Raw genomic sequence first — 14,148 nt, forward strand, 5'->3', positions numbered from 1 at the left:
CCGCGGCCGGCGACCAGCGCGGCCGCGGCCGGCGACCGGCGGCGGCGAGCGGGCAGGCGCCGGGGGCGGGCGGCCGGCGACCGTGCGGCCAACGGTGGTGACCGGCGACCAACTTCCTCTCCCACGGAAAATATTTTCCCTCCCATGGACAATTTTACCTTCAATTTTGGGGAAAATGATTTCCTCTTTGTGAAAAGAGGAAATCATTTTCCTCAAAATAATGAAGGATTTGGGGGTGGGGAAGGAAAATGTTTTCCCACGGAAAACATTTTCCGCCCCCGAACATCGGAAAACGCGGAAAATATTTTCCGGAAAAATATTTTTCCTCAAACGAACACAGCCTTACTCTTTCTGTCGACACTTCTAACTTTTGTCCAATAAATATTCCTGGAGTCTCCATCTATTCCAGTGGCAATGTTTTGCAACGGAGAAAAACTCTTTCCTGGTTTTCAACCTTATCACCCAAAACAATGCGCTCGACAATTTGGGTTGAGTCGGGGATTCCCATGCCAACGATTCACTCGATGAAATTCCCTTTTCTCCCGTAAAACTGAACACAAGACTGATGAGACATTTAAATGCTCTTTATTGATTTAAGGACAAGATAGCAAAGGACAGGAGATTTAAAGATGCAAGTAGTAGAAATAATTGCTGCCAACGATGTAAATTGCACTGAAATGTAAATTCTATTGAAAATGAGGATGAAGAAAAATATGCATTCTTCGGTTGATTGGTCGAACCTTTACAAATAATATATTTGGGGTATTTATAACCCACGATTACACGTAAACAGTTACCCATGCTATATGTGGCTTCTACTATTTAGTAATACTTATTTACAAGCAATTACAATTCCAAAATTATCTGCTCTACTTTCTTGCAGTTGATGTTGACTAACAATATCACATAAAGGGGGTTGAATAGGTGTTTTCAAACTTTTGCTAGAATAATGCAGAATTAAAAACGCCAAGTTTTGAAACCAGAGTAACTAGGCAAAGCAGAGTATAAATAAAATTAAAAGTTTCATTCTGCATTCAACCATTCAACAAGAATTCTTTGAAGGTATAATATGTATGTAAATTTTGTCGCACCTAAATTTCCAAAAATTTGAAGTGATGATTTAGTTTTTCAAATGAACTTGAAAATGATTATTACTTGATTTTCTCGATAATTCATATAATTTAACTAAAAATGAAAAATACATATGCAATAGTATTATAAATTAATGTACGTTGTGTCATTCAAAAGAATTTCTAATATGAAAAATTGAGTTTACACACTCAATAATAACGAAATTAACTTTTTCACAACAGTATTATGGACAATCTAATTAGCGAGAAATGATTGTGCTTTTCCTTCGACACTTAAAATGCAGTGCCCTTATGATGCTTATAATGTTATAAAAGCTTAGGCGATTAGATAAATGCGTGGTTTAATATTTATATATTTATTACTCTTTTTGTTTAGTACGTGGACATATTTAATTGGAAAGGTAAATAGGAGCCTAAAAAGATTTGAACTCAGAACCTGCTCTGATACCATGTAAGATTTGGGAGGAACCATTACCAACTGTTCTAAAAGTTTAAACTGTTAGATGAAAGCATGATTTAATATTTAAATATTCTATCATTAATCTTATCTAATGAGATTTTTAGGACTATATATCTTTTGATATTTTGACTCACCTATATGTATGATATTGTTATCTAACCATCGGATCCTCAAGTATCAATAAAAAAACTAATGTGTTTAAATGGAAATTGATAGATTAAGTATACCCACTCTGTCGAGTGTGAAACTATATGAGTAAGTCAGATTTTTATTCATATGACCCAAGCAATTCCATTTTTTAATGCTTTAGCCCCATCTTTTGATTGCTTTAGAGTGATATAAATTTGAATAGAAATAACTAATAAATCGGAATTGTCAATGTATTTCTTAATTATTCATCCTTCATATATTAAACCTATAAGATCACTGGCTTCTCTATTCACTGCATCGACAAGCCAGTAAAACAACCTGCCATCCTCATCCCGAATTAAACCTCTTGCGCTCAGTTCGATTAGGTTTGCCAGCACCTTTTAGTCTGTGTTGGCCTATAGATTTTCGAGCAAAAAGAACCGCATATGTCAGTGCCAAATCCGATGGAATTTGTCCGGTTTGAAGAGCCACACCTGCCAAGTTGACTATGTCATCTCCGACCACATCCCAGAATTTCTTGTAAAATAATGCTTGAAAAGTTGAAAACCATCCAACCTTGGTGATTTAATAGACCCCATTTGCTCAACGGTTGCTTATAAAATAAGCCAAGATATATTATATAAAAAGCAAACTATCAAAAATTGGCAATTTCATAATATTTATGCCGGAGAATGGGTGAATTGTTTTATGAAATAATGACCATTGGTAGTAAAAAAAGACAAATAACTAAAAAGACAGCCAACAAAGAAAAATGTTTTAAAATGACCAAAATGTGTCTATGTCATAGAACGGGTCTATTGCTTTATGAATTAATAAAAAAAATGACCATTGGTCATCAAAAAATAAAAATAATTAAAAAATGACCATTGCCGAAGAAAAATGTTTTGAAATGACCAAAAGATGTCTAAAGGGTCAATTGCTTTATGAATTAAGAAAAGAATGACCATTGGTCGTCAAAAAAGAAAAATAATTAAAAAAAAATGACTGCTGCCGAAGAAAGATGTTTTGAAATGACCAAAAGTTGCCTATGTCAGAGAAAGGGTCTATTGCTTTATGAATTAAGAAAAGATGACCATTGATCGTCAAAAAAAGAAAAATAATTAAAAAAATGGCTGCCGCCAAGACATCAGAAAAAGGGTCTATTGCTTTATGAATTAAGAAAAAAATGACCATTGGTTGTCAAAAAAAGAAAAATAATTTAAAAAAATGACTGCCGCCAAGACATTAGAGAAAGGGTCTATCGCTTTATGAATTAAGAAAAGAATGACCATTGGTCGTCAAAAAAGGAAAAATAATTAAAAAAATGACCTCTGCCGAAAAAGAAATATTTTGAAATGACCAAAAGATGTCACTGTCAAATAAAGGGTCAATTGCTTTGTGAATTAAGAAAAGAATGATCATTGGTCATCAAAAAGGAAAAAATTTAAAAAAAATGACCGCTGCCGAAGAAAAATATTTTCAAATGACCAAAAGATGTCCATGTCAAAGAAAGGTTCTATTGTTTTATGAATTAAGAAAAGAATGATCATTGGTCATCAAATAAGAAAAATAATTAAAAAAATGACCGCTGCCGAAGAAAAATGTTTTGAAATGACCAAAAGATGTCTATGTCAGAGAAATGGTCTATTGCTTTATTAATTAAGAAAAGAATGACCATTGGTCATAAAAAAGAAAAATAATTAAAAAATTACCACTACCGAAGAAAAATGTTTTAAAATGACCGAACGAAGTCTGTGTCAGAGATTGGGTAAATAATTCTTGCACTTTTGAAAGCCAACATTGTGCAACATTATCTTAGGCAAGACACCTTACAAGATTGCCCTAGTACTTGGACAAAACAAGCCGAGAACTTGTTGGTCGAGTGGTATCAACCCAGTACAAGTCCTCTTGGAGGTTTTGAATCATGTTACTTGGGCTGGGTTGGATTGGGCCAGGTGGGGGTTCATCTCATCATGCGAGTCAAAAGGATAAATTCAGCTAGAAACCCTAGGACTTATTCCAATTACTTACATGTGCGCTCATTAAACCATATTTCAAACTGAATGTTTCAGCTAAATTGAGTAAAATGCTTCTAATTAGAACACTTATTTTACTCGATATATTGTGCTTAAAAAACAATTTGATGTTCAAATATCTTTAATTAACTTAAGTTTTGAAAAACATATACGTTGCCAGGACACGGAGATCTTGATTCTAAGTTCGTTATAATGCGACTTTCCCTTGTTTTACCAGAAGAAGATTAAGAGAAATAGTTAATTAGCATGAATTTGGCCATGAATATATATAGCTAATTTTGTCTATGAAATGGTTGCTACAGATAATAGCATGTCGTCCTATTGTTTTTCAACTAATTGTTCTTGGAAGAGTACCATAACCCTCCCTTTCATTTGACTCGGAACTTAGAGGATAGTATCTAGTTTTAAAGTTTTGAACCGGTGTCCAACAAATTTCAGAGTACAGCAACTACCCATTGCATTTTTAAAAGATAGCACCATTATTCGCTGTACTCCCAATACGAAATCCTCCCTTGCTTTCATTTGATTCAGAACAATCCCCTTGACCGTCTACGAAAACAATTTTTGCTGATGGACACAATCTCAGTTTGGCCGTTAGCTGGGTTTCATAATTAGGGTTCTATGCACTATCCATTTAAGTCGAAAAATGCCTACGACAATGCTGCTGCAGATTTGTTATGACACATGAATGCGGCTCATTGAGGAACCGCGAGTAATGGAGAGAGAGTGCAATCGAGCTTCACAGTGGAGCTAATGGCAGCATCCTCTAGGTCTAATCTTGATATCCTCGTCTCCTCATAAACCCATCCTTCCTCTAAATACATATGTTGCTGCAGAAAGCTCGCTAGTCTTCATACTCGGTCTCTTCATCGTCCTCCTCGTTGTTTTCTGCATATCTCCATCCCTCCACATTCTCTTGGTCCTCTTCCGTCTCTTCACTATCTTCTTCCTCGTATATGTCTTCTTTAACTGGCCACGGTTTCTTCATCACATTCAAAGCTACGGGAGTAGGGCTGGCGGCACCCTTCCTCTTAGCGGACTTTGCTGGGGGGGTCTTCAAGTTCAGTTTCTGTCTGCTCTGTTTCTGGCTTTTCCCGTTGGTGCGCTTTCTGCTGTAATTTTCTTGATCACTAGCTTCGTCCATTTCATGATCTGCATTGCGTGTGGCATTCTCAGCATTCTCATCAGCCATGTACTCGGGATGCTCTCTTCTCAAGTGAAGTTTGAGCTTGTACTCATGAATATAAGCCTTGTCACACGTCTCATATGGACAAGCATAAGGGCGGTCAGATGATGCCGACCCATAAGCTCAGCTGGAAGGCTTAGAAGCTTTAGTAGTGATCTTCTCCGGAGGTGGTGTGTACTTCGTCACCTCAACTGCCGCATTCTGTGGAATTAGGTAGAAAGTCATAGTCACAGATTCAAAGTCAATTAAATCAATGACACTTAGAACTAAAGTAGCCCCTAGCATAGTAATCAAAACTTAGATTTCCCAATGTTTCCAAGTTGACCAATATTTATCAGAAAAATGAAGAACTCCCACTTTGCAAGTTAATTTCCTTTTGGATCGTGCTTAACTAATCAACTTAGCGACTTGGGCAATAATCATGTATCACACATGGCTTTGAAACTGAAAATCATAATAGGATATGTGGAACCCAATCTCAAACTGCTCAGATGCCTGGCTTTCCAAGCATCCTTCATTTCAGTAGTAACACAATAATAAGAAAGCAATACCATCCTTTTCATGCTGCGATGCAATGTGGTTCTTAAGCTTGTACTCGTGAGCATATCTCTTTCCACAATCTGAGTATGGGCAAATATGATAGTTCTCTTGAGAGTGTGTTTTCATGTGGGACCTCAGGTTGAAATCCAGGGAAAATGCCTGAAATAACAAGTGAACTGTCAAATAACAAGTGGTCCAAACAAATAATAACTGTGGCATGTCCAGAATACGTAGATTGAATTACAGCATGTTGTTTATCACATCCACCAGTGTGCTAATTATTCATGTCAACAGGTCAATATCCTGTATGAAAAATTAGCCTTTCTTATGCCGCTTACTCACAAAATTCTCAGGTGTTAAATGTCATTTGGTTTTAAGTACTAAATTATTACCTGTAACCAATTATGATCTTAATACTCACAATCAGATCAGTGAAACTTATGATGTAGAAAGGAAAGCAAGAAAGGAATTAGAGTGGTAGTGAATAAGTTAGGAAAGCGGACTACAAAATATATCAGCACTTACTATACTAAATAGAGGATTTAAAATTAAAACAATTCTACTTTTCATCCTTGTAATTTCACGCTTTCTCCAATCAATTCCCTGCACTTTTAATTTGTTTAATCTAATCCTTCCGCTTCTACTTTCATAAATTATCTAATGAAATTCCTCTGACACCACATTCGGTCAAATCCAACTGACGTGGCCATCAGACGACTTTGTAGTGTGACGTGGACAAAATCTTACCAATGTGGATGTCCACGCGGTTGTCCACATGGGCTAAACTTTATCCACATCATACCCTGACATTGTTTACATTGGTTAAATTTTTCCACACACGTATACACACTGTCATCATTAAAAGAACATGTTAGTTGAATTAGATTGGATTCAGTGTCAGGAGACTTGATTAGAAATTTTGTGATGGTAGATTTTAACTTAACAAATTAAATATTCAGGGACTGGATTAGAAAACGTGTGAAAGTACAAGAGCGAAAAATTGCTTAAAATAATTCGTGCATCTTGATATAATAACAAACCAACCTCAATATGATTGTTAACTTCTATGTTTTTGGGTCAGATGATTCTCAACAAGTAATGGAAAGAGGATTAAACTATCTCAGAGGAGTAAAAATCTCTTACTCAGTCTTAGCCCTATAGAATTCTAGTCAGGACCTAGTTGGGAACTACAATTCTGGCTACACCACTATAGAAAATTGAGACACCATCTCATACAAAAAATAAATGCCAACAAGTGAATAAAGATAAACAAACCCAGCAAAGCCTAGAAATTAGATTCAGGGGGGGCAGATTGATTGACCACCTTACCACAGCCTTCATAAGGACATACAAAATCTCTTTCCCCAGTGTGAATAAGAAAGTGCCTTTTTAATTTCGAACTATCCAAAAATTTCTGCAATACAAGCAAAGGAACAATCAGCATGCAGTGCATACCTAAGGAGACAAAAAAGGAAAATAACTTTTGAACACAAAACAAAACACAACAACTACCAACAAACATTCCGTCTAAAACTTTGAGAGTTCATTAGCAATTGATAAGGATATGCCTGCAAGGCTGGCAGAGAAACGATTTTCATATTTTGTAAGTTCAAGCAGAAGGTCCAATCCATAAACTTAAATTACTGGGTAAAGAGACAAAACATCAATATAAGGGTAAAGAGACAAAACATCAATATAAGGGCAAACAAACCCAGGAACAAGTGATGTTGGATACTTTAACCCCAAAGAACCGCAAAGGGAATGGACAAACAGGGAATAAGACAGAACAGCTGCACGTGAACTGAAATTTAACTCAAAAAACAAAAATTATTAAGTGAAGGGAGACCAACGCAAAAAACCAGATGTGGAAACTAGTTGCTAACCAATCTCTAGTCCGCTACCAGTCACGGTTTGCATTGGTGGTTGCTGACCAGTGGCTGATCTTTGCTCTGGTCAGCAACCAGCGAAAGGGTGCCGTTTTTGTGCATGTGCATGCACGTGAGAGAGAGAGACAGACAGAGACAAAGACAGAGACAGAGAGACAGAGCCAAACCGAACCAAGAAATTTGAGACGAAACACCAGATACTCAAAACAAATAGGCTCGATGCAAGCAAAACCAAGCATCCCAATTACGGCCGTCTTCACAAGCAATGGCGAAATCAGCCGGCTCCGAATAGAACAACATTCATCGCAAACGCTGCGCCGCGAGACCGCAACAACATGCTCGCCAACCTAAACCGAACCGCACCGCCACATGTTTTGCCCTCTACTTCATTCCAGATTCTTGCGGCCGCCAAAAGCTACTCATGAGTGCACGCACACAGAGAGAGAGGGAGAGGCGGGGTACCTGAGAAGCCTGAGCGAGCTCGTCCAATTGAGAAAGGCATCAAAGATCCCGCCTGTCCCTGGCACCGACGTGCTTGTGGTTGTGGATTCCGAACCCTCGCAACTTCCTGAGCGAATTCTTCATCTGGAACCCCCGCCGAAGAAGGAAGAAAGAAAGGAAGAGAGAAGAGAGAAGAGAAGGAAGGAACGCCAAAAAACTCCGTCGACGAACAACTTAGTAAAGAAAGAACAAGATGTTTCTTTTATCCATTACAGGCAATCGAAATATAAAGAAATAGTCAATATATTCAAGATAATTACATTTCTACGTAACACCATAGGCGAACAGACTTGGAGCCTAACATGCCATAATTACCACGAGATGCCCATCCCCCAACATTTGTATAACTAGTTTGATGTAATAGCAATGAACAAGGGGACAGCCACCATTCTGCGGTAACTATATATGTCGCTGCGAACAGTCCCACCTCTCTCAGAACTAGTTGAGACCTCACTATCTAGCAAGAGAAAACAGAAATATTTAAATTAGCCCGATTCGTCAGATTCATCAGAATCACTTCTTTCAGGTTCTGCCGCATTAGTCTCAGCCTCTGGCACTTTGGGTTTTGCAGTGGGCTTAGGAGCAGTCTTCCTGCCTGGTTTGCGGGAATTTTCATCTCCGTCTTCCTCTTGCTCAGCCATGTCCACATGTATGGCACCATGTCAAGGAAAAATCAAACAATGGCAGGTGCCATCTGCCAAATAAAGTGGGTTCACATGCTAAATGTGCCGTAAGAGGCCAAAAGAGAACCGTAGTTTCTCTACTTAATATGCATAAATTCATTTGTTGACCTTACTACTGTGATCATCAATTGGACAACGTAGATGCCTCAACCAAGCTGATAGAAGCTAGATGCACATCCGCAGATACCACCCCAAAAAAACAAAGAAGAAGAATCCAAGATGGCAGTTGCTATCTGTGCAATAAAGACGGTTCACATGCTAATTGTCCCATAACCTAAAAGAGAGATAAAATATCTGCACTTAATATGCATTACCAATTCATCCCTTGACCTTATTTTAGGGATTGTCGATTCAACAACTTAGATGCCTCAATCAACGTGATGAAGCCTTGCTTGAAGCACACAAGGCACTCCAAAAACCAATATTAACGGACCTAAGCAACAGATATGAGTTAATTAGCAAGCAGATGCTGATATGCCTACTACTATAATCAAGGAATAGATATGAGTTTTTTTATAACATCAAGAAATAGATAATTAGCATCAAAGGATATCAGCATTTTCTGCTGTCCCACCAGCCATGATGTTCAACAGATCCTTTTCAACACGCTGCACAAGCTCAGGCTGTAGCAAGTAAAGAAGATGAGGTGATTATACATCTAGAATCTACAACCTATACGTACCTGATATTGCCTTCAACACACATGAACCAGTTACTTTAACTTAGATTTATTAGTATGTCTCATGTCAGGCAACGCTTCCACTTCAGTGATGCAGTCAATTCTACTAATGTTATGTCCTCAGCTTTAGCAGATACTTTATGTTTTACAATGCAATTCACCACTAGATAGCAGACCCTATATCTAACCTACCATTCCTAATCAAGTTCCCCTTCCCTCCACTCCCCCAAGTAGAAGGAAAAATAGATACATGCTCAAAGAAGACTGAGGTGGTAATTACATTTAGGTCAGGTTCTCTACGGAATCTTCTCTTGCGTGCATCCCTCATAGGAGGAGTCAGACCATGTCTGTACTCCACCACATCTGGGGAAGGATCTCCTGGTTCTCTGACCATTATCATCTGTACATGAGTTACCGTTAAGAAAAAGGTTCACAAATGAAGTAACAGTGCGGAAACTCTTAAAAAGAGCCCTTCACCTGACCAATGTCTGCAGTTTTAATCAGATTAGTATCATCATAGGTCTTGTAAGACTCCACAACAGTTGGTAGATCCATCAGAGAGGCAGTGAAATGGTCATTTCCAACGACAAAAGTTCCAGTCCTCCCATCCTCTGCCAAGAGAAGGAATTAAAAGATAAACTTGCAACCAAAATATGCAAAGCCTTCATAGGATGTAAAACCTTATGCAATATGACACGATGATAATGACTGAATAGAACAAACTACGCCTAACTGGAAAAAGTATAACCACTAGTATTCCAATTATGTCAATATAATGAGACGTCCATCCGGATCCAGCCAAACATCCAAGAAAGGAAAGAATCTCCATTTGGAATGTCAGAATCCACAGATAGAATACGCCTTCCTTTCAAGAAGAGTTATTCCTAGATAAGCTTATAATCCTAATCGAGAGCCTTGCCAGATAGTTAACGATAAGAGATACAACTACACATCTTGTCTATTCTAGGGGGCTTCATTTTTCATATATGCTTGTAGTTTTTTTAATAGACACGGATGATACAGGTTTCATACCAGAGAAAGATAAATCTAACACCTTGTCATCAGAAGTAGATGCATCTTCATTCAATAGTAGTTCTATTCGCTCAGCAACAGAAGGTGGAACCCTGAGAATGAACTGTTCCTCCATGCCTAAACACACAAAAAGGCCAGTAAATTAGTCCAAGTAGATAAGCAAATGTTGAAAGAACTACAACTTCTCTGATTACACGGTATTAACCAAAGAGTCATATTTTGGAAGGTGAACGTTGCAGCATTAGGCAAGATTAAGGATAGAAGAAAGAGGCAGCTAAAATTTAGGAGCCATATGTTCAAGGTACAGAAGGCGGAACCCTGAGAATGAACTGTTCCTCCATGCCTAAACACACAAAAAGGGCAGCTAATTAATCTAAACTTAAAAAGTAGATCAGCAAAAGTTCAAGAACTACTCCAAAGCAGTATAGCTCCACCACAGTCCTTGATACCAAAGGGAATAGTGAAAAAAAAAGGAAGAAGCAAGAAAGCAGGGGAAATAGGAAAAGGTTGTTTATTAAGAGAGTTAATACAATGACTTAGAAACATGGTATTAATCAAAAAGTCATATCTAAGGATGGTGAATGTTGATAGCATGAGGCTAGCTTCAGCATAAAAGAATGAGGCAGCTAATTGGAAGGGATGTAATATCAGTCTCAGTTCAATGGTCAGTAGGCAATGGAGAATCAATTAGAATCCGGGAAGATAAATGGTTGAAGCAGGGCATAATTACAGGACCTACTAATCGAGAGGATCCTCAGCTTGTTACCGAGTTGATAGACAAACACAACTACTCATGGAAGGAAGAAAAAATCCAAAACATGTTTGAAGATAGAATCGCTAATGAAATACTGGCGATCCCCATCCCATCCACAGGAGAGGAAGACAGAATAGTATGGACAGCAGCAAAGTCTGGAACCTATTCAGTCAAAAGTGGGTATAATCTGCTCATAAACAAGCATCGTCCTCTTACCAAAAGCCTAGAACTTTGCGGTGCAAAAGTGCGGAATTTGCAGTCCCTACCCAAAATCAGAATTTTCATGTGGAATCTATGCCAAAATGCACTCCCTACGAAGGAAAATTCATTCAGACGAAGAGCTTTACCTGACCCGATGTGCCCTTTGTGCAGAACAAGCCCAGAAACAGCAGAACACCTGTTCCTACTCTGTCCCTGGACAACTGAAGTACGGTCAGACCAAAATCTACGCATGCGGATAAAGAGAGAAGGTCTCACCAGCATAGATCGATGGCTTCTAAACTACAAGAGTGACTTACCTGATACACCCAACCTTGAGGTAGTGGCTGAAGTGCTCTGGTTCATTTGGAAAAGAGAGGAACGCAGCCATTTTCCGAGCTAAAATGCCAGACCCACAAGGAGTTGTGTCCGAAACACTTGAAAAGCATGAAAAATTTTAAATCTTGGTGCTCGAATCAGAAGGTTCGCTCAGCCGGAAAATCAAAACTCAACCTTCAAATGGATTCCGCCGGCTTTGGGTTTGCTTAAAAATCGGCGTTGATGGTGCTTTCGTTGCCGGAACTTCTACCGGAGCGATCGCCGGAGTGTGCAGAGACGCATCCGGAGTGCTGATGGGTGGGTTCGCTCGAGAGGTGAAGGCGCGATCAGCACTGCATGCTGAAACCCTAGCAGTAATTGAGGGTTTGAAGTTCGCCTCCGAGTGGGGAGAAGGAAAAGGGCACACGTGTGTTAACTGTGGAGTCTGACTGTCTCACTTTAGTTCAGACACTTTGGGAGCAGATCAAGTCCTCTTTGGTTCAGCATTTGGAAAAAGCCTTTTGCCATATGCAAAGGTCTTTAGCCTAAAAAATTTTAGAAAAATATTAGATTGTTTGGTAAACTATATAACTAAAAAGGGCATTGGGAAAATACTTGACTGTTTGGTAAACATATATTTGCAAAGTTCTTTGGTGTGACCAAATTAAGGTTTTTAATTTTTAAATTTTAAAAATTGAAAAAAAGAAACAATGATCGTAACTTTTATATTTTCGCGTCGAGAGCAATGTAAAAGATACATATTAACATTTATAGAAATAAAAAATCACATCCTACAAATTCGATCGTAGCTTGCACACAACTATTATGATATCTCATCTCGTACAAATTTGATTAGAAGAGAGTTTAGTCTGCTTCCTAATAGTCAACTTGTGCTTCTTGTAATAGCTAGGGAAGGAACGTAATGTGCGGGTGCTCGCTCTGTCTCTAAAACGTTGCAAGACATTATTGTACGTTGCTCTGTCACTATTTAACCACCAAGTGTGGATTTTTTTGGGACGATTGGGTTGTGGCCGTGTAATTTGATTCATTCAGGAAGGTAAAATTCATTTGCAAACGAAACTAGGGAGTCATTTTCTTTATTCTTACACGAAAACCCCTACAAACATTACCGTGGCTATCTTACTAGAAAGCCCCTGCAAAAATCTTCCACTGCTAGGGGAATTTGATGAGAAGAAAGTCATTTCATAACAAGACTAACGACTGGAATACATAATGAACATGTATTCCGTATTACAAAATACACGACCCTGAAGCAAATTTTCATGTCTCAATCTCAAGCATGTATCATTTCGAGTTCATCAAGTTCATATATCTCTGGTACAAGAAAAAGTTAATATTTCTCCAAGGTTCCACAGGCCTGTATATATTTGGTCACCTCATAACACCATATTCAGTTCTATATGCAAGAGGGTACCTCATGCGGTGAAATTTAATGTGGAGCTTGCAGCATATGTTTCACTCTACATGAGGTGAAATTTAATGTGGAGCACGGTTCTCTATCTTCCACAACTACTCATGCACCAAAAGCCCACTGAAAAAGACGAACTTCCCCAGAATTTGCGTTAGTTTTGGGGTCATCCTTTCTTACCAATACAGGAAATACCAAGCAAAGCACATAAGCAATTGAAAATATAGAACCGATTTGAGCAAAGCGAATCAGCAACAATACGTCTGAATCTGATAACAACACACTCTCAATCCGTCTCGCTCAAGAACTTCATTAAGAACAACAACAGTAGGCAACGGAATCAAAATCAAGCTTTTACAAGTTATGCTCAACACGAAGTAATCCAAAAATCGGAGAAACTACCATACCTTTAGGGAAGAGAGGCGAAAAAAGCCGACCTCAAAACGCGTGAAGGACGAGGTGGACCCCCAGAAGTAAGTGAACAAGAGGGGGCTCGCAAGTCATGCGTGCCACTTGCCGTTGCGTTGCATTGCTTGACCTCGACCTTGATTTATTCATTGCCAAATTCATGCGCATTAACCAATTTTCTCAATCTTCTTCTGGACGATAAAAAATTCACCATTGTTAAATAAAAAAATATTTAAAATGACCAAAAGAAGTCTATGTCACAGAGTGGGTGAATTGTTTTATGAATTGATAAAATATTGATCATCCAAAAATTAAAAAAATTAAAAAGTTACTACTACCTAAAAAAAATATTTTAAAATGACCAAACGTAGAGTGCATAAGAGAGAATGGGTAAACTATTTTTTTTTTTCAATTCTTGCGCTTTTGAAAGCCACAGCTTTGCAGCATTATCTTATGCAAGGCATCTTACAACCGAGTACTTAGAGACGAAACAAGCCGAGAACATACTAGTCCAATGGCATCTCCCCTGTTCAAGTCTTCTCGGAGGTTTTGAATCGTGTTACATAGTTTGGGTTGGATTGGATAGGGCTAAGCCGGGCAAGTGACCCATCTAAGTCGGAAATCCTTAAACTTATTCCAACTATTTATGTGCTCGCGCGCTCCGCTTCGTCCCTAAAGTAGATTATATTTCAAAGTGATACGTTTTAGCTATATTTATGTAAAATTCTTCTAATTAGAGATCAATTTAGTTTAAGCAACATATTGTGCTTAAAGGACAATTCACCGTGCAAATATTTTTGGCTTACTAAAATTTTGAA

General features: G+C 38.3%; 2 protein-coding genes across 3 annotated transcripts; both read right to left on the reverse strand.

Moving 5' to 3' along the window:
• Positions 1–4,205: 4,205 nt before the first annotated feature.
• Positions 4,206–5,381, reverse strand: LOC130136606 (zinc finger transcription factor YY1-like). Its single transcript, XM_056306715.1, has one exon. The coding sequence runs from the start codon at positions 4,906–4,908 to the stop codon at positions 4,561–4,563; it is 348 nt and encodes a 115-aa protein (XP_056162690.1). The 5' UTR covers positions 4,909–5,381; the 3' UTR covers positions 4,206–4,560.
• Positions 5,382–8,003: 2,622 nt separating this feature from the next.
• On the reverse strand, positions 8,004–11,961 carry LOC130134445 (transcription initiation factor TFIID subunit 7-like). Of its 2 annotated transcripts, XM_056306706.1 has the most exons (8): positions 11,689–11,961; positions 11,496–11,612; positions 11,325–11,399; positions 10,224–10,340; positions 9,669–9,802; positions 9,472–9,591; positions 9,064–9,135; positions 8,004–8,476 (listed from the first exon to the last, which is right to left on the reverse strand). In XM_056306706.1, the coding sequence occupies exons 2-8, from the start codon at positions 11,539–11,541 to the stop codon at positions 8,315–8,317; spliced, it is 726 nt and encodes a 241-aa protein (XP_056162681.1). In that variant the 5' UTR covers positions 11,542–11,612; positions 11,689–11,961; the 3' UTR covers positions 8,004–8,314. The 2 variants fall into 2 exon arrangements, with proteins under 2 accessions (XP_056162681.1, XP_056162682.1); XM_056306707.1 differs by lacking the exon at positions 11,689–11,961 and having other exon boundaries at positions 11,325–11,391; positions 11,496–11,606.
• Positions 11,962–14,148: the final 2,187 nt, after the last annotated feature.

The sequence above is a fragment of the Syzygium oleosum genome, unplaced genomic scaffold, assembly GCF_021117445.2.
Source record: "Syzygium oleosum isolate NSW1041296 unplaced genomic scaffold, Sole_v2.1 Sole_v2.47, whole genome shotgun sequence".
Classification (NCBI taxonomy): Eukaryota; Viridiplantae; Streptophyta; class Magnoliopsida; order Myrtales; family Myrtaceae; genus Syzygium; species Syzygium oleosum.